This window comes from Papio anubis, chromosome 19 (assembly GCF_008728515.1).
Source record: "Papio anubis isolate 15944 chromosome 19, Panubis1.0, whole genome shotgun sequence".
In the NCBI taxonomy this organism is placed as follows: domain Eukaryota; kingdom Metazoa; phylum Chordata; class Mammalia; order Primates; family Cercopithecidae; genus Papio; species Papio anubis.
This window is the reverse complement of record NC_044994.1, coordinates 49,094,417-49,113,537: the sequence shown is the minus strand read 5'-3', so window position 1 is coordinate 49,113,537 and position 19,121 is coordinate 49,094,417. Positions and strand designations below refer to the sequence as shown.

The 19,121-nt window shown below is 36.5% G+C and overlaps 1 protein-coding gene across 3 annotated transcripts in view; it reads left to right on the top strand.

Annotated features, from left to right (window-relative positions):
• The window catches only part of TXNL1 (thioredoxin like 1), a 38,755-nt gene extending 20,330 nt beyond the window's left edge, over positions 1-18,425 (top strand). The window contains exons 4-9 of one of the 3 annotated variants that reach the window (XM_031658851.1): positions 1,503-1,625; positions 3,341-3,410; positions 5,049-5,221; positions 8,517-8,621; positions 15,091-15,133; positions 16,522-18,425. In XM_031658851.1, the coding sequence (XP_031514711.1) occupies positions 1,503-1,625; positions 3,341-3,410; positions 5,049-5,221; positions 8,517-8,621; positions 15,091-15,129 (510 nt within the window). In that variant the 3' untranslated portion in view covers positions 15,130-15,133; positions 16,522-18,425. Of the gene's footprint in view, positions 1-1,502; positions 1,626-3,340; positions 3,411-5,048; positions 5,222-8,516; positions 8,622-14,159; positions 14,969-15,090; positions 15,134-16,521 lie in introns of those variants that run through there. The other 2 variants (XM_031658852.1, XM_031658853.1) reach the window with 2 other exon arrangements.
• Positions 18,426-19,121: the final 696 nt, after the last annotated feature.

The window sequence follows — 19,121 nt, the reverse complement described above, 5'->3', positions numbered from 1 at the left end:
AAATCTATAAGCTAAATGACTAGATTAAAAGAGATTTCAGAGACATATGAACCAAATATAATTTATTTTATATATATATGTGTGTGTGTGTATATATATATATATTTTTGGAGACGGAGTCGTGCTCTGTTGCCCAGGCTGGAGTGCAGTGGTGCAATCTCGGCTCACTGCAACCTCCGCCTCCCAGGTTGAAGAAGTTCTCCTGCCTCAGCTTCCCAAGTAGCTGGGATTACCGGTGCCTGCCACCATGCCTGGCTAATTTTTGTCTTTTTAGTAGAGACAGAGTTTTACCACGTTGGCCAAGCTGGTCTCAAACTCCTGACCTCAGGCGATTTGCCCGCCTCGACCTCCTAAAATGCTGGGATTACAGGGGTGAGCCACCCCCACCTGACCTCCAAATATAATGTTTATACTTTTTGTTTGTTTGTTTTTTGAGACAGGGTCTCGCTGTGCCGCCTGGGCTGGAGTACAGTGGTGCAATTTCAGCTCACTGCAGCCTTGATTTCCTGATCTCAAGCCATCCTCCCAGTTCAGTCTCCTAATTAGCTGGGACTAAAGGCACATGCCAAAGCACGCAGCTAATTTTTTAGAGACAAGGTCTCACTGTGTTGCCCGGGTTGGTCTTGAACTCCTAAGCTCAAGGTGTCCACCCACCTCGGCCTCCCAAAGTGCTGGGATTAGAGGCATGAGCCATCATACCACACCTTTTTCTTTGGCATATGCTTTTTTTTAATCTTTATTCTGAGTGTAACAATTCAACTGTAAAATATTTATGAGACAGTTGAGGAAATTTGACCACCGATTTGATGGTGTTAAGGAATTATTGATTGTGATAATGATATTGAGAATGTGTGTATGTGTGTGTTTTAACTTCTTATTGCTTAGAAATTCACACTGAAATGTTCATGAATGAAATGAAAAGATTTTTTTTTTTCAAACTAATCAGGGGAGAGTTAGGATGTAGTTGGGGGTTAAAGATGAGGCAAGAGTGGCCTTGAGTTGATGATTATTGTAGCTGGAGGTGGTGGATACATGGGATTCACTATGTTATTATATTTTTGTCTGTTTGAAATTTTTCATGATAAAAACTTTAAGTCCTTATTTGCTACTCATCTTAAATCAGACATCTTCATAGAGAGAGTCCTTGGCCACTAGGAGGGAAATAGGCTTTTGTTTGGATCTTACAGATATTTTAATTTGTGTATTTTCTTCTGTAGAACACTTATTTTTTAAAGTATAAGTCAACATTTTAAAATTATGTTAAAGACATAATTTCTGATACATTAACAAGTAGGCTAAGCATAGATTTGGCTTTAATAATTAATGGTAGATCTCAGTCAGAAATGCAAATAAAAGGACTACTGTAAAAGTTTTATGAACTGTTTTAAAAGTGTTTTCTTTAAAATTGCCTAAAGAGAATCACAGATTTAAATTTTTTTATTAACATTTTTATACCTAATCCAAATATGTTGCCTAAAATCTTGATTTAAATTTTTTTTCAGATGGATTTAATGCCTTTTATTAACAAAGCTGGTTGTGAATGTCTTAATGAAAGTGATGAGCATGGATTTGACAACTGTTTACGAAAAGACACGACCTTCTTGGAATCTGACTGTGATGAACAGGTAATTAAGGGCTGAAGTTAAGCTTGTGGGGATTATCACTATTTATGCCTGCTCTTGTTTCTTTATCTTGTTCCCATCTTGTGGCTTTTGTCTCTCCTTCCCGGATGATCACTTCTTCCTTTCATTTCTATAGCTTTTAGTATCTTTGACTTTTGTTTTTTGACCATACATACCCATCTCCTTTCTCTGTTCTTGTATGTGGGCTGCCACATAAAAGAACTTAGGTGCACTAAGAAAAATTGCTGAACTCTTGGGTGAGACCCACTGCAGAATTGAGCTCTTACCGCTGTTTGGTCCTTTTGTTCATCCTTGACCTGACTTCCATACCTTCTTCCCACCCAGATGAATTTGTATCTGAGAAATAGAGATTAATGAAATGAGCCCTCCCCATGTGGCTATCTCCTTTCTCCTAGATAGAAACCTGTATTATATTCCCTGTGCTTCCCTGCCTTGCCCTTACCACAGAGTAAGTTGGGTGTTACCTCCTTGATCAAGCTTTTTAAATTTTTGGCTGTTATTTTCCTCAGTTTACTTTCTCTTCCATTGTCTCTGATTTGGCCCATTCTGGTTCATCTTCTATATGATAACAAAAGTTATTTTTCTAAAATATAAATCTGCATGTTTCCCTTCCTTAGAAGAGTGAAATGACTCTTCACTGGCTTTAGGAAGAGGCTGACTTGATCTGCTTTTAGCTTTCTCATCTCTTCTGCTCTTCACCTACAGTTCAGTTCCCTAATCATGTCATGCTTATTATTTTTTGATACCCTATTATGGGTTGAGTATAAAAAGTATTGGTGTAACTAAAGGAAATAGCCTAGTTATTTTCTCAGGCAGATAAACCACAACATGATTCTGAAATCATAAATCCAAACCCCATCTTTTCTATGCTGTAACCCCAGAGCCACCATATTTTACAACTTTGAGAGTGTCATTCACATTATGTTTCTTGTAAAATGGTGCCCTAAAAATAATGTGATAATACTAATCAGCAGGACTGGCTCAGGCTTCCTGAGATTTTCCTACCCAGGAAATCTTTCCAGGGTAGAAGCATAGGTACTTACATCAAACGCACTTTTGGCTGGAAAGAAGATTGTGCAAATGATCCAGAAGAGTTTCAGAGAGACAAGCATACTGACAGTGTTTCATATTCCTCTTCCCTTATGTGGCCTTCCAGATTCAGTCAGTCAAGTAAATGTAGGATGGAAGTTTGGAGGTTACCTCAGAGCTGTAAGAGCCCTATTCTCTTTAAGTTTGGGATCAGAGTCCATTTCAGGGCTAGTCTCTGCGTAACCTGTGTATTGCCTCTAAATCGTCAAGTTATGTGAATAGATACTTGACCAATAAACCATCCTAGAGCTGTATGCTAAAATGAATAGTTTAAATTTTAATTTGCGATTTTTGTTTGATTTGTTAGAAAGCAGGTTGCTTGCCAGTTTATAGCTCACAAGACCTTACATTCCTATGCATAGTTTTAGTATTTACTGGATGAATTTTTGTCTTGTATTCCCTTATATAAATAACTGATGGTGGTATTTCTCAAATGTTATCTAATCAAGTGACTTTCAACTTGCTGATTTTTCATGTTAAGTTAGTTTTGTTTGATGAATTAGGTTTTTTTTTTTTTTTTTCTTGCCTGGTATTTTCATCCTACTGCGGTAGTTTGTGTACTCAGGGTGTACAAGAGCCCTTTTAAAATGAAACTCGTGTCTCCACAGCTACTTATTACTGTGGCATTCAATCAACCTGTTAAGCTTTATTCCATGAAATTTCAAGGACCAGATAATGGTGAGTAAAGGATAGCTTTTCTTTAAACTAACTTCCTGCTTTGTAGAACTGTTAGCATAAAATTAAAACTTTTTATTAAGTAGAGGTAGGTTTTTTGGTTGTTTTTTTTTTCTTTTTGGAGAGAGTCTTGTCCTATTGCCCAGGCTGGAGTATGGTGGTGTAATCTTAGCTCGCTGTAATCTCTGCCTCCTGGGTTCAAGCAATTCTCCCACCTGTGCCTCCCGAGTAGCTGGAACTGGGACTACCGGCAGGCACTACCACGCCTGGCTAATTTTTGTATTTTTAGTACAGGATTTCACCACTGTTGGCCAGGCTGTTCTTGAACTCCTGACCTCAGGTGATCCACCCACCTCGGCCTCACAGAGTGCTAAGATTACAGGTGTGAGCACTGTGCCTGGCTTGTTTTGGAACAAAGTAAGATATAAATGAATGGGTAAATAATGTGAGATTATTAGGTACTAAAAGTGTGAAAGAAAGATAACTTAGTTATTTTTATACTTTTTTATTTTAACATTTGTTTCCTTTTAATCTGAGAAGTGCTAAATGCGTTTTTCCAACTGTTCTAAAACTGTAGATTCTGAGCAGCCATATTTTAGAACCAAAACTGAAAGATTTATTTCAAACCCCTTTTGTTTTAAGTGAGAAAACTGAGGCTCCAGATATTCCTGTTTGTGCCCTATTAATAGTATCATCTTTTTTATATCGATGCATGTAAATATGATTGCGCAGACTTAGGATTTCTCTTCTAAAATAAAGAATTTTCCTTTTTTACCCCCCCATTTTTTCTTTTTCTGTTAAGCTTTTTCTGAGGGGTAATAGGGGAATGGAGACTAGGGTTCGATATTTTTTTGATTGATTGGAAGAAATAGCCAAGGCCTTATTTAGAAGATAGCATTTTCTTATTTGTTGTGTTAAATTTTTATGTTAATAATTTTTTATTAATAAAATTGTACTTTTACTCTGAAATTACGAAGTATTTCTATAAGCAAATGCTGCAGAAATGAGTCTTACTTTTCCGTCTTCAGCCACAAAATATGAGTGTTAAATTGTTCCTTGAAGTTAAAGGGATTAAGGCATTCTATACGTGGGACTTTACCTCTTAGCACATCCTAATCTAATCCCTAAAGTGAAATTTGGCAATTTTTATTAATTTTCTTTTGGCTAAATGTTGTCACTGATAAGGCTCTCCTCCTAAATAACTAAATGTACCAACTATTGGCAACTATAAGATCTAGTTCAAATGCTATTTTATGAAGCTTTTTGTTAACCTGCATATATTGTCAGAATCTGTTGTCACCTTCCTTGTACCTCCTCTCCTGTGGTATTTTGTTTATCATAGCTTGTCTTTTGTAGTTGGGGGCAGGGACTTGCTCTGTGTGTATGTGTTTGTTTTAATCTTATATTCCTAATATTTACCACAGTGTTAGCTAGGCCGAGAAGGAACAGTAAACGTGTATTGGAAAATAAAGGATTGGCTGCCTGAATACTCAGACTTTTGTACAAGTTCTAATAATGGAGTTATTTGAAGTATATGTATATTGATTTGTGTGTGTCTGTGTGTAGTGTGAGTGTTGTGGTAAAGGGAGTATAGTATATTTGAGGTTTTTAAACATTTCATTTTATTCTACCATTTTATAGGTCAAGGCCCTAAATATGTAAAAATTTTTATCAACCTACCCCGATCTATGGATTTTGAAGAGGCAGAACGAAGTGAACCAACTCAAGCTCTGGAACTGACAGAGGATGATATTAAAGAAGATGGCATTGTTCCACTTCGTTATGTTAAGTTTCAGAATGTTAACAGTGTAACTGTAAGTAGTATTTCATCCATATGTATTTAATAGGTTTGTGAGTAACAACACTATTTTCAGTATCCTAGGTGAGTCTAAGTGATTCTTTAAAGTGGTATTTATCCACTCAATTTGAAATGAGTAAAATGTATAATAGAATAAATTTTCTTCTTTTAATTTATGTGCCCTAAAGAGGAAGGACAGATTGATTTTTGAATATTTGTGGGTTTTTGTCAGTTATTTTATATGTATATGGTAACTTTTGCTAGAAGTTTATTCTATAACTTGATACTAAAACTGAAGATATTTGTGCTTTATTCTTTATACCTGGTAATAAGTAGTGATGCGTTTGTAAAATCCTGTTTACTTTTATTGAAAGTGTAGTGGTCATGATCTTAGTAAAAATGACTTTTTATGTATTTTTTTGAGATGGAGTCTCGCTGTGTTGCCCAGGCTGACTTGAACTCTTGGGCTTAAATAATCTTCCCACCTCAGCCTCCTGAGATGCTGGGATTACAGGCATGCACCACTGCACCTGCCTTAAAAATGACTTTTTAAAAAGATAATATTACATTTTATAAGATGACCTAAAGTATATCTGAATTTTTTCTTCCTTTGAGGCAGGTTCTTGCTTTGTTGCCCAGGCTGGAGTACAGTGGCACGACCTTGGTTCAGTATAGCCCTGACCTGCTGGGCTCAGGTGATCCTCCCTCAGCCTCCCAAGCAGTTGCAACCGCAGGCACGTGCCACCACACCCAGCTAATTTTTTATTTTTGTAGAGTTGAAGTCTCCCTGTGTGGCCCAGGCTGGTCTCAAACTCCTGGGCTCAAGCAGTCCTCCCACCTCGGCCTCCCAAAGTGCTGGATTTATAGGCTTCAGCCACTACACCCAGCCTTTGTGAAGATTAACTAGTGCTTGAGATGATTTTAAGTGATGTATATTAGATGTCATTATTAAAGTGCCACTCATAAGAATCACCTACTTTTTAGCAGTTATTAATTGCTTTTAAAAAATTTAGCATTGAAACCCAGCTCACGCTTCTCACCTACAGTCATTTAGAGGAATGGGTAGGACAGTGAGAAAAGAATAGTAGAATATTTAGAAAAAGAAAGTAGGAACCAGCACAGAGCCACTGAGAATGCCATGCCAAACTGTTACAATTTGTTTGTTGTGATGGAATAATTCTATTTTTGTAAATTAGAAGAATGCTAAAGTATGTGTTCATTTAAGAATGTTTTTGAGAGTTTCACAAAATATACGTAGTAGTAGTATGAAGAATTATAATTGGCTGGATGTAGTGGCTCACTCCTGTAATCCCAGCATTTTGAGAGGCTAAGATGGGCAGATTGCTTGAGCCCATGATTTTGAGACCAGCCTGGGCAACATAGTGAAACCCGATCTCTACAAAAAAATACAAAAAGTAGCTGGGCATGGTGGTGCGCCTGTAGTCCCAGCTACTCTGGAGGATCACTTGAGCCTGGGAGATTGAGGCTTCAGTGAGCCGCAGTTGTGTTGTTACACTCCAGCCTGGGCGACCAAAAAAAAAAAAAGAATTATAATCAAGTTGAGTTTTAAGTATTAGAAATATCCTATTCAAATGAAATCAAAGAAAATGGTTATATTAAACTTAGTATACTCATTATCAAATATTTTCTTGAAATAATACATGGCTGCCTTTGAAAACAATGAAAACTGACCAATGAGTGGCATCTCAGAATGAAAGAAGTATGTTGTTTCAATCACGAGAGGCAATTTTTAATTGGGCATGGTGGTACGCTGGTAGTCCCAGCTTCTTGGGATGCTGAGGCAGGGGCATCACTTGCACTGAAGAGTTCAAGACCAGCCTAGGTAACAATGAGACCTTGTCTCATAAAAGAGATAGGTGCCATATTTTAAAGTAGACAGCACCTAGAATATTGTGTTTTTAGACATGGAGCAAATTTTAAAAATCCAATGTATGACAAAGGATCAATGAGTAAAGCTTTTAGTTTTTAATGTGCTGAGGGGAGTTTTTAAATATAGAGTCAAGCTTAAAAAAAAATGTGAGGCGCATAGTATTATTTTAGAAGCTGATTCCCAATACTATTTTTTCTTTTAATGTTCTAGGAAATAGAATGGATACAGGAATATCGGAAAGAATATAACTTCAGTTTTATTCTCAGTGAAAAACTATAATTTTAATAAAATTTCCAATGTTAGTCTGTCCCATTGTAATTGTTAAATCTTAATACCCTTTCAACATTCTCTGTAAATAATTTAATTGCTGGGCGCGGTGGCTAACGCCTGTAATCCCAGCACTTTGGGAGGCTGAGGCAGGCAGATTGCCTGAGCTCAGAAGTTCAAGACCACCCTGGGCAACACGGTGAAACCCCGTCTCTACTAAAATACAAAAAAAAAAAAAAAAAAAAAAAAAAACAAAAAACCTGGCGTGGCGGCGTGTGCCTGTAGTCCCAGCTCCTCAGGAAGCTGAGGCAGGAGACTTGCTTGAACCTGAGAGGCAGAGGTTGCAGCGAGCCGAGACGGTGCCACTGCACCCCAGCCTGGGCAACAGAGCAAGACTCCGTCTCTTAAAAAAAAAAAAATGATTTGCCGGGCGTGGTGGTTGGCTACTCGGGAGGCTGAGGCTGGAGAATTGTTTGAACCTGGGAGGTAGAGGTTGCATTGAGTCGAGATCGTGCCATTGCATTCCAGCCTGGGCAACAGAGTGAGACTCCATCTCAAAAAAAAAAGAAAAGGAAAAAAAAGTATTTAATTATGACTCCGCCATACTATCACACCAAATTATCACGAACTTGTATATATTGGTGTCTTGCCATGACATCTCTGGAGAAAGAATAGCAGGGCAAACAGCCTTATGATTAATAGTCCTATAGGAGTACTAGTCTTAGTATTATATAATTTAGATTAATTTTTTTTTTAAGCCAGAGTTTTGCTCTTGTTGCCCAGACTGCAGTGCAGTGGCATGATCTCGGCTCACCGCAACCTCCACCTCAAGTGATTCTGCTGCCCCACCTTCCCGAGTAGCTGGGATTACAGGTGCCAGTCACCATGCCCGGTTATTTTGTTGTGTGTATTTTTAGTAGAAATGGGGTTTTGCCATGGTGGCCAGGCTATTCTCGAACTCCTGACCTCAGGTGATCCGTCCGCCTCAGCCTCCCAAAATGCTGGGATTACAGGCATGAGCCACCACACCCAGCCTAGATTAATTTTTACAAAGAATGGAGAATATTTTTATTAGTAATTTAAGGAAATTGATTAAACTTAAAGCATGTTTGTGAAGAAGGATTGTAATTAAAAATGTAAACTTTTTTGGTAGATATTTGTTCAATCGAATCAAGGTGAAGAGGAAACAACACGAATTTCGTATTTTACTTTTATTGGTACTCCAGTCCAGGCAACAAATATGAATGACTTCAAACGAGTAAGTTTGCTTAAACAATACTTAGGGATAGTAAAAATATAATTTTAATGGAATAATTTCATGTATCTCAACTGTCATACTTTCTTTTAACCAAATAATTCAAAATCACATCATGTCATAAAATTTTACAAGGCTGAACTAGGATAGAAAGTTCTCCTAACTATATTTTTAGATATCCAGCAAAGTAATCATTAATAAAAAATGATGTCGTGACTGATAAAGAGTCTTTTAATGAATGACATCAACATAAGGGTAAAAATAATAGTTGGGTTATAGAAAGTGGTTAGTAATAATGGAAAAATGAAAGTAAAATTATTTGAAAGCAATTGTGAGAATTAAAGAACTTAGTTGATACTAAGATTCTGGTGATTATTTTTGATGAAGTTTTAAATTACTTGAATAATTTTATTTAAAAAATAATAGACTGAGTTTTAATATACTGACATGTTAACTTTCCAAACCATGTTTGTATGCTGAAATAGCACATTTCATGAAATAATGATAAACAGGCAGGTTTTCTGAAGTACTTTTATATATCTTTATGTGTGTGCATATAATTTTCTTTTGAAAAGACACAATTACAAGGTTTGTAAAGAATTAATAGGGTACGTGGGACCTTTGTTAATCCAGATTAATTCCTTTTGTACGTCACTGGAACAACTTCTAATGGGCAACAGTTCCCTAAGGTCACTCTTAAATATACAACCACAGATCATCAAAGTGCTACTGAGAGCTGTATCAGTACAGAGCGTTAGTTGCTATATATTCAGTTTAAATGTGGCAGCACAGAATACATAGGCATCCCACTGTCTCTGATGATTGCATCTGGCAGGCAGTCTAGAACTTGAGGAAGAGTTTCCTTAGGCCTGGCAATTCCTAGATGAAGAGGCTCCCAAGAGACCCCTGTTGTGGAATTGAAGATGGAGAACATCTTGAACACTCTTACTCTTTTTGGTGGCATCTACAGATCTGACTTTATTTCACTTGTAGAAAAATGTATTAGATTGCATAACAGAGGATGATCTTACAAAATTGTATGCTGTTTTTACCAAATTGCAAACCTGGACAATAGGTATTTTAACTGGTTGTTTTCCAGTTACTGTTTTCCTGTCTCATAGCGTGATAACGTTTTGGGGACCGCAGGAATAATTATGTACTTAGAGCTGTCATGTCTGGATGTTTCACATATGTATTATGTATCAGAGGAAGCAGAGATTAAGCATCTACATTTTTACGATATGAAATATGTTTTATTGGGAAAATGCGTGAGCAACAAAGACGTCTTGGCTGCCTGCTTTGCCTTTTTGAATTAGATATCATTGGACTTGGCTTTACGTGTGCCTTGTGTGGTTTGTTCTTAGCTTAGTTTTTTATAAGATCTATTACTATAAATCTTACTGTTTTCTCATGTCATTTATTTGGCTCTAGTTTCCTGTTTCTCACCTCAGTTTATGCTATTTGATTTTCATTTTTTTCTGTAAATAACCACCATCCTATCTTGTTCATCTTCTTACCAGCTAGCCATTCGGTTAAAGTTTCTCTAATTTGCATGAATAATTACTCATCTAACTATCTGCCTCCACTTCGTGTTTAACTTCCCCCTTACATCCCCTCTAGCCTAGTGTTTTCTCTTTTCTGACTGTCAGACTACCTTTCTGGGGGCTGTCTTTAGGATAGCAAAGGTGTTAGACTTTTTTTGCTTGAGAGTATCTGTGCTTGTTTTATAACAGCCATTCATTTAATTTTTTTTTATACGGTAGCAGTTCTCAAGCTTTTTGGACTTGAGACCTCTTTATATTAATACTATTGAAGACCAAAAAGAACTTTTGTTTATGTGGGCTATATTTATCTGATATTTGCCATTTAGAAGTTAAAACTGGGAAATATAAAAAATACTTGTAAATAATGAACACATGTTAACAAATATTTTTAAATAAAAAATAAGCATATTTTCTAAAAAACCAATTTGGTAAGAAGAAGAGTATTAATTTAGAATTTCATGGGTTTTTTTTTGTTTTTTTGTTTTTTTGGTTTTTTTTGAGACAGAGTTTTGTTCTGTCACCCATGCTGCAGTGCAGAAGCACAGTTATGGCTTACTGCAACCTCAAACTCCTGGGCTCAAATGATCCTCCAGCCTCAGCCTCGTGAGTAGCTGGGACTACAGGCGAGCACCACCACACTCAGCTAATGTTTTATTTGTGTGTGGGGACAGGGTCTCACTATGTTACCCAGGCTTCTCTGTTTACGAGCCTAAAAGCATCCTTTCCTTCTCATATCTGCTTCTGCATTCAGTCAGCTTTCCTGTCACACATCATATAGCCCCTGGAAAACTCCCCTGGATACTTGTGAAGAGCATGAGAGTCTAAAAGGCAAAAAAACGATTTAGCATTATGAAAATAGTGTTGACCTCCCAGACTCCTTGAGAGGGTCTTGGAGATCACACTTTGAGAACTGCTACAAGAATAATTTGAATACCATAATCTACTCCCTTGTTGGTGTTCTGGGCTTCTTAGCCCCTTGCTTTTAATGTTTAATAAATTTTAATTGATAAGTGATTTTCTTATGTATATTAATATTACATTTTCTTGTAATATTTCTGAATGACATTTGTACTGTAGTCACTCATTGTCTTTTAGGGTTATTCTTTAAAAGTGAGCTAGTATTTCATTGTTTTTATATTTTACAAAGCAACAACTTCAATGTAGTTAAAAAAAAAAAAAAAAAGAGGGTTTACATGTGACTGAAACTGGCCAGCTTAGTCCTTGTACAGAGTTGCTTATTAAAAATTATAATTGAGTTTGGTTCTGGTTGAAGGAAATAATAGATGTGTGGTATGGTATGTTTTGTCCTCATGGTACGATGCTAGTACAGTAGTCTCTCCTTACCCATTGGGGGGGCGGTGGGGAGGAATACGTTCTTAGACCCCCCAGTGGATGCCTGGAACCACAGACATTAACAAACCCTACTGTGTGTTTTCTGTACAGACGGTTCCCAACTTATGATGGTTCAAGTTTACAGTACTGCAAAATTGATATGCACTCAGTAGAAACCATTCTCTTAAGTGTGGGGCAGTTTTGCGTTTTTGACTTACAGTATTTTCAACTTACAATGGGTTTACTTATTTTTATTTTTTTGAGATGGAGTTTCATTCTTGTCACCCAGGCTGTAGTGCAGTGGTGTGGTCTCAGCTCACTGCAACCTCCGCCTCCCGGATTCAGGTGATTCTCCTGCCTCAGCCTCCGGAGTAGCTAGGATTACAGGTGCCTGCCACCACACCTGGCTAATTTTTGTAATTTTAGTAGAGATGGGGTTTCACCATGTTGGTCAGGCTGGTCTCCAACTCCTGACCTTACCACCTGTCTCGGTCTCCCAAAGTACTGGGATTAGAGGCATCAGTCACTGCGCCTGGTCTTTACAATGGGTAGTCGGGATATATTACCCTATCGGAAGTGGAAGAGCATCTGTACATATATACATACCACTGATAATGTTTAATGTATAAATTAGGCACAGTAAGAGATTAACAACAAAGCCAGGGCATGGTGGCTCACGCCTGTAATCCCATCACTTCGGGAGGCCAAGGCTGGCAAACATAGGAAGACTCCATCTCTATTTAAAAAAAAAAAAAAAAATTACCCATGCAAGGCGGTGGGCACGCACCTATAGTCCCAGCTACTTGGGAGGCCGAAGTGGGAAGATCATTTGAGCCCAGGAGTTCAGGACCAGCCTGATAAACATAGTAAGACTCCATCTCTGTAAGAATATACACACACACACAATTACCCAGGCAAGGTGGTGGGCACACCTGTAGTTCCAGCTACTTGGGAGGCTCAGGTGGGAAGATCACTTGAACCCTGGAGTTCAAGGCTGCAGCGAGCTAGGATCATGCCACTCTACTCCAGCCTGGGTGACAGAGCAAAACCCCATATCAAAAAAAAAAAAAAAGATTAACAACAACAACTAATAATAAAATAGAGCAATTACAACAATATACTGTGGTTAAAAGTTAACATGGATATGGTCTCTCCCATGCTTGCTCTTCTCTCACTGTCTCAAAATATTTTATTGTACTGCACCATAGGCAGTTGAAACTGCAGAAGGTGAAAGCTCGGATAAGGAGGGACTACTGTTCAGTCATGATCTCTGGTCTACAGCAAGTCTATGTTCTTATAGATGGTGGACAAACATAGGGGAAGTTAATCAAAATTAATCAAAGCTTAGTTCAAGGGTCTCTTTGTCCACAGAGTATTCTCAGATGTTACCAGCTAAGTGACTTTTCCTTTTCCTCCTACAATGACTGGGAAAATCTGAGAATACTTTGTAAAGAAAGAGGGCCTTCAACTAAGTTTTGAGAGTAGAATTTGTACAGTTCAACAGACAGCTATGGGCACCCTTGATAGAATGGAGAAGTAGGGACCTGGACATGAACTTAGGAAGGTGGAGGATTCATTCAAGGACAAGTCACATATGGCACGTCTTTTTCTTTTACTCGTTTGGTCAGTCTGAATTAGTATATACATAGTAATTAGAATTGAAAATTTATTTTTTTTTTGAGACGGAGTCTTGCTGTGTCGCCCAGGCTGGAGTGCAGTGGCGCGATCTGGGCTCACTGCAAGCTCTGCCTCCCAGGTTCACGACATTCTCCTGCCTCAGCCTCCAGAGCAGCTGGGACTACAGGCACCTGCCACCAGACCCAGCTAACTTTTTTGTATTTTTAGTAGAGACAGGGTTTCACCGTGTTAGCCAGGATGGTCTCGATCTCCTGACCTTGTGATCTGCCCACCTTGGCCTCCCAAAGTGCTGAAATTACAGGCGTGAGCCACTGTGCCCGGCCTAGAATTGAAAATTTCAAAATAGATTTGGCATATGTTTTATAGGCACAGGGAGGAAAATTATGATGACCACTGTGTAGTGAAGGGTGCTAAATAAAATGGCTTAATGAATGATAAAGTAGATCGAATGTTTAGCATTTTTAGTTTGTATTTTTATCTTATGTGAGCTGTTTCTGGATAATTTCAGTTTTCAGTATGTCACTGACTTCCTTATGTCACTAAGATGACAGAAGCTAAGGTAATGCTGTTGAATCTCCAATGCTGATAGAAATCTTAGACAACCTTTCATGCTATTACAGGTTTTAAGGTTAGACTTTTAAGGTTTGGCAGACTAGATACCCCTTCTACTTGTCTGTTTTTGGTTCTTATAGGCATCATGCACACATTATAATCTATACTTTGGCTGTTTGTTGTTGTCAATAGATTTTTTGTATTGCAGCATGAAAAACTTGCCATTGCCATCTTAATTGGAAGTAGATGTTTTTGCTAAAATACGCTGTTTATATGGATTGCTTTATTTTAATACAGAATTTTTAATTAAAATTTTATAAAAATAAAAAATGAGAAAATTATAGGGGCTTCTGCTTCTTAGGAAATGAGGTGCATGTGAAAATATTTTTATCACTATAATAAAAATAGACTTTTCTAAACTGGCCATTCACCGTATCAGCTGTTTTTGTAACATTTCTGTCTGTTTATTTTTCAGCTTTTTTAATCCAACTCAAATGAACTAAAAACAGAAGATATTTTAAAATGAAGTAATATAAAGATTGACCTTGTCTTACTCTACTCCCCTCCTTGCTTCTCTGCTCATCTAGCACCTGTCTGCTCTCACCCTTCCCATGTTCTCGCCATTGTTGGTGCAAGATTTCTACAGCTTCTATCATCTGGATCAGCCTTGTTACCTAGGTTTCCTCAACCATCTCTTTCTTCAGATCTCATCCTAGTTGTGTTTCTCAATTGGCCTTTTGTTTTGGCTTTCGTTTTGGGCTTGCAACTAGGTGCTTTAATTTTATTACCATACCGTGTTGCTCACTAGCCTTTTTACTTTTTTTACTTTCTACCGTTTTATATTTAATTTTGTACTACATTTTGAGAGGTAAAATCACAATAAACTTAAATTGTTATAAGTGGTTTTAGATTTAACTAGTTGTTGAATAATGTTTTAATCCATTCTAAACTTTTAAATTTTATTTCCTAGGAACTATAGAATTCTTTTGGAAATCAAATATAGCAGTTGCATCAAGTTCTTTTATATTTGTGCTAGTTTAATATGTTGATTGCGTTTCAGTTGAGGGGTGTTAGTTTTCTTTTCCTCGTTGGAACGTTAGCCCCAAAGTCCTTTTGATGATTGCTTGGGGCGTGTCCTCCGCTTTTGCCCAAGTGAGCTCAAAACCAGTTGAAGGACTTATGGACTGAATATTAGGCTGGGTTAACATATTAATATAGAAGATCAATGGACTCTCTGAATAAATATAAATAAAAAATATTTGAATAAATATTTTTTACACCTAATTTTTATGTACGTAGATTTTGGTTTGTCTGAGGTGTAATATAAAGACTTAAGAATGAATAAAAGAGCTTTACGTTTGGGATGACAATCCATGTTGGAATGTTGAATTTCTTCTTTTTTACAGAAAATACACATTGGCAAGTTGAGAGTTATCAGCCTGTGAAACAGTATGCAGATTTGTGTCTTCTGTATCACATCTGCTAGAAGTTTAATTTTTAATATTATTTGTTTTTGTTTTCTTTTGCTTAATCTAATAGCTTTGTGTTTTGTGTTTCCCAAGTAATATAATGATGAATAATGCTCTCAGTGTTTATCAGCACAAAATTTACTTGTGATAGAGATAATGCCACTTCCCCTTCTAGTGGCTCTTAAAACCGGAATTTCTTACTCTTATCCACATTCTCTTGTATGAAACTGCCTTTTTATCATCTTGCTAGCTTGTGAGCTTTCTAACATGGTGTCTTTGGACCAAAGGGGAGTTCTTTTAAGGTACTAGAAGTGATTTTTCTCAGGGTGGGAAAAACATTTCTAGGATTGTGTGATTGGGATTTCAGTGGAAAGCTTTCAGGTCTCTCATAAATGATGTTGACCCAGCTATGTTATATTTTAGACCAGACATGTACTGATGACCTTTATGTGTTTTGCTGGTATAGATACTGCCATTTAGAATAGAATCAATTTAAAATACAAAAATTACATTTATAAATGTACACAGAAATCTTTCTACGCAAATACACATTCAGTATTTTGCAAGTGGGTTTCTTTAGAGGCATTTTTGCTCTAAGAATACATTATCTAATGATAAACTTTAAGTTTTAGGTAAATTTCTCAATTAGAACATAATTTTCTAACTCTCCTGCACCGAATTTGTTTTCTAGATTTGTTGGTGGAAAACAAATTTTTATTCTTCACATTTTTATGCTGCCACATATATAGCAACCAGAATGTTTTTTATAACCCTCCAGTAGAGGATTTTTCTAATCATTGACAGAAACAAGGTTTATTCGTTTCATTTTTAGTAGTACTCATACACCAGGGTTTTTTTCTTAAACCAGAAAAAATTAGTCACTTTTAATCTGTTTTCATTGCATGTCAATGTTTTGAGGGGGGAAGTCTGGAAATTTGCTATGTTGGGCATGAAGACATGAGTTCAGCATACCCTTCTAATTCCAGATTCTTTTGTGATCAACATTTGATTTCTAACTATCTAAAAATAGTATGTCAAATATGTTTTACTCATATAGCATCATTTTTAAAATTAACTTCTTTAAACTTTCAACCTTGTTTTTAAAAAATTGCTATACTTAAAAAAAAAAAAAAAAAACTGTGTGAAACCAAAAATAGCCCGCATGTGTTTTATGTGTAATACCTGTGGCTGGGGTGGGAGGAGAGGTCACAGTTTGCTTCAACAGTGAAAATACATTGCATGCCAGAAAAAATCCAAGGATAAAAATTAATACCAAGGTTTTAAACTGAGTACTATATTAGTTTTTTTTTAATAACGCATATTTAAAATCAATAGGATGTACATATAAATTTATTTTTGTCTTTCTAGGTAGTTGGCAAAAAAGGAGAAAGCCACTAAGGTGCAAAAGACACTGGACAACCATATTGCAATCAGATCTACAGCTCCTGGATAATTGCTTGATTCTCGCCAGAGACTGTCAATGTTTCATTCATTGCCATTACCAATAAATCATTGCTTTTGTTCAGATGGTATCACTAGTGTTTCCATTGTAATCTTGACACATGCAATTGTAAATAAAAGTCACTACTTTTGCCAAGCTTAATTTTTGTCATTCTAAATCAGTATTTTCTCTTTCCATGTATTTGAAAATTGGTCAACTTCTGATTTTAGAGGAGAGTTAAATGTCTGGTAGTATATTGATTGAAAGCCAGTTTCTTTAGAAAAGGAGAAACTGGTTTAGGGAATTAAGGAGTACATGTGCACACATTCATAGCAAGTGATTTTGATAAGTGAACTTGAAACAGCTAACCATGTTAAATCAGCACTAACTTGCATTTCTGTTAAAGGACATTTGGATATCTGAGCTATAGAAATGACTCAAATTATAAATTAGAAGAAATAAACAGGTTTAATGAGATTTCGCTACTCTTACCTAAAACTTAGCTAGTGGGTCCACAAATTCTTGCTTGGTATATACCAAGATTTTAATCTCTTCTGGTAAACTTTAAAATTTGAGTCAGCCCTTTTTTTTAATTTTTTTAAACTAATAGAAGAATGTGGAAATCAGATAGTTGGGGAAAAAATACAGCACAGGGAATTCAGAAAACAGTAGGAATTGGCCAGGCGCAGTGGCTCATGCCTGTAATCCCAGTACTTTGGGAGGCTGAGGCGGGCGAATCACCTGAGGTCAGGAGTTCGAGACCAGCCTGGCCAACATGGTGAAACCTCGTCTTTACTAAAAATACAAAAATTAGCCAGGCATAGTGGCGGGTGCCTGTAATCCCGCCTACTTGGGAGGCTGAGACAGGAGAATCAGCTGAACCCAGGAAGCAGAGGTTGCAGTGAGCTGAGATTGCGAGATTGCGCCCCAGCCTGAGCAACAAAGAGCAAAACTCCATCTCAAAAAAAAAAAAAAATTATTACCTTTAATCAAGTATGTATTATCTGAACTACCAAAACGTGCAGTGTAAATATACAGAGAACATGTTTTAAGGTTGAAAATGAGGTGCCCAAATAGAAATGTTTAAAAGGTCTTTCACAAAAGACTGGTAAAATACCTATTCATTACCTTTTTTATCTTAAAATTGTAATTGAAAAAGTATTAGTAGATTTAATTTTAAAATTTGAGTATTTTAAAAACTTTTTAAAGAATACATAAGACTGTAAAATTGTGATTCAGGTAAACATTTGAGGGCGTTCTTGTCTAGGAATATGGTAGAGATACCATTTGCCTTTGTGAGAGCAGTATATTTATACTTGTTTATGAAAAAATTCTACAGAAGTTTTAGTGTTGAAAGAGTCCCTTTCTGAAACTCAAGTGTCATTGGTTTAGTTCATTTGTATATGGGCACGTTAACTGGTCTGTGATGATGTCTGTATTTTAACACTCCTTACTTAGACCATCTCAGATTAATCACATCTGAAATTAAGGATAAGATTAATACACAAGGTTTTGGTTTACAGTTTTGTATACTTAACCTTTTTGAGTAATTGTTAAAGTGCCTCATCCTAAATATTGGTGACCTTTTCCTATTTATACTTGACAGTTTGAAAAACCCAGTGAAAGAAATTTCGTATTTGTAAAGGATTGGGCATCAGATTTATATTGTTTATGTGACTTTTCTATAACAATTGGTTGCGGTATGCAAGCATTACATAATTCAAATTGTAAATAGAATGGTGAAAAATGAATGTTTACAGGTAACTATAACATGTTTCACTTATGGGAAATCTTACTATTCCAAATAAATATGCATAATTGACATTTAAAATATCAAGCTGAAATGCTAATGTTTTCTCCTAAAACAGTATATATATACACGTATGTGTATATATATATAACATTTATATATAACACTGAATTTTCCAGATGAATAAGAGCATTTGAAAAAATGTAACTCTAGTTATTTTAACTGAAGTCATTTATGAGTGCATCTAGAAAACTGGTATTTGGTTTCTTGTTCATTTTGTCAGACATAGCAAAAAAGAATCTCATTGTGTATTTTGTTACATTGACATCAGGTGCTTTTGATGAGAAACATTGAAATACGGTGTTCATAATAGAAACAAAAGTAAAGTATTGCAGTAGGAAGTCTTTGTCAGCTTAATGCTGAAGCCAAGAGTAGTACAAGGTACCACATTCTTGTGCTCGTGGCAGGCTTTTATAATCTTCTGAGTTCTTTTTGACATCAAGTCCCACATTGTTCCCCAGTCTCAATATACTGTTGGAGGCAGCGACTTAACAATTAGAGTTGAAACCTGCCCCACATTGTTCCCCAGTCTCAATATTCTGTTGGAGGCAGCCACTTAACAATTAGAGTTGAAACCTGTCTGCCATCCTTTGTCTCAATGTTTGAGGATGTATGCAGTGTTTTTGGCAGCGATTATAGGAATGCTGTTATATATTTGGCCTCAGCAGTTTATTTATGGCTGCAATTAATATCGCTGATCATGGGATTTTAAACCTA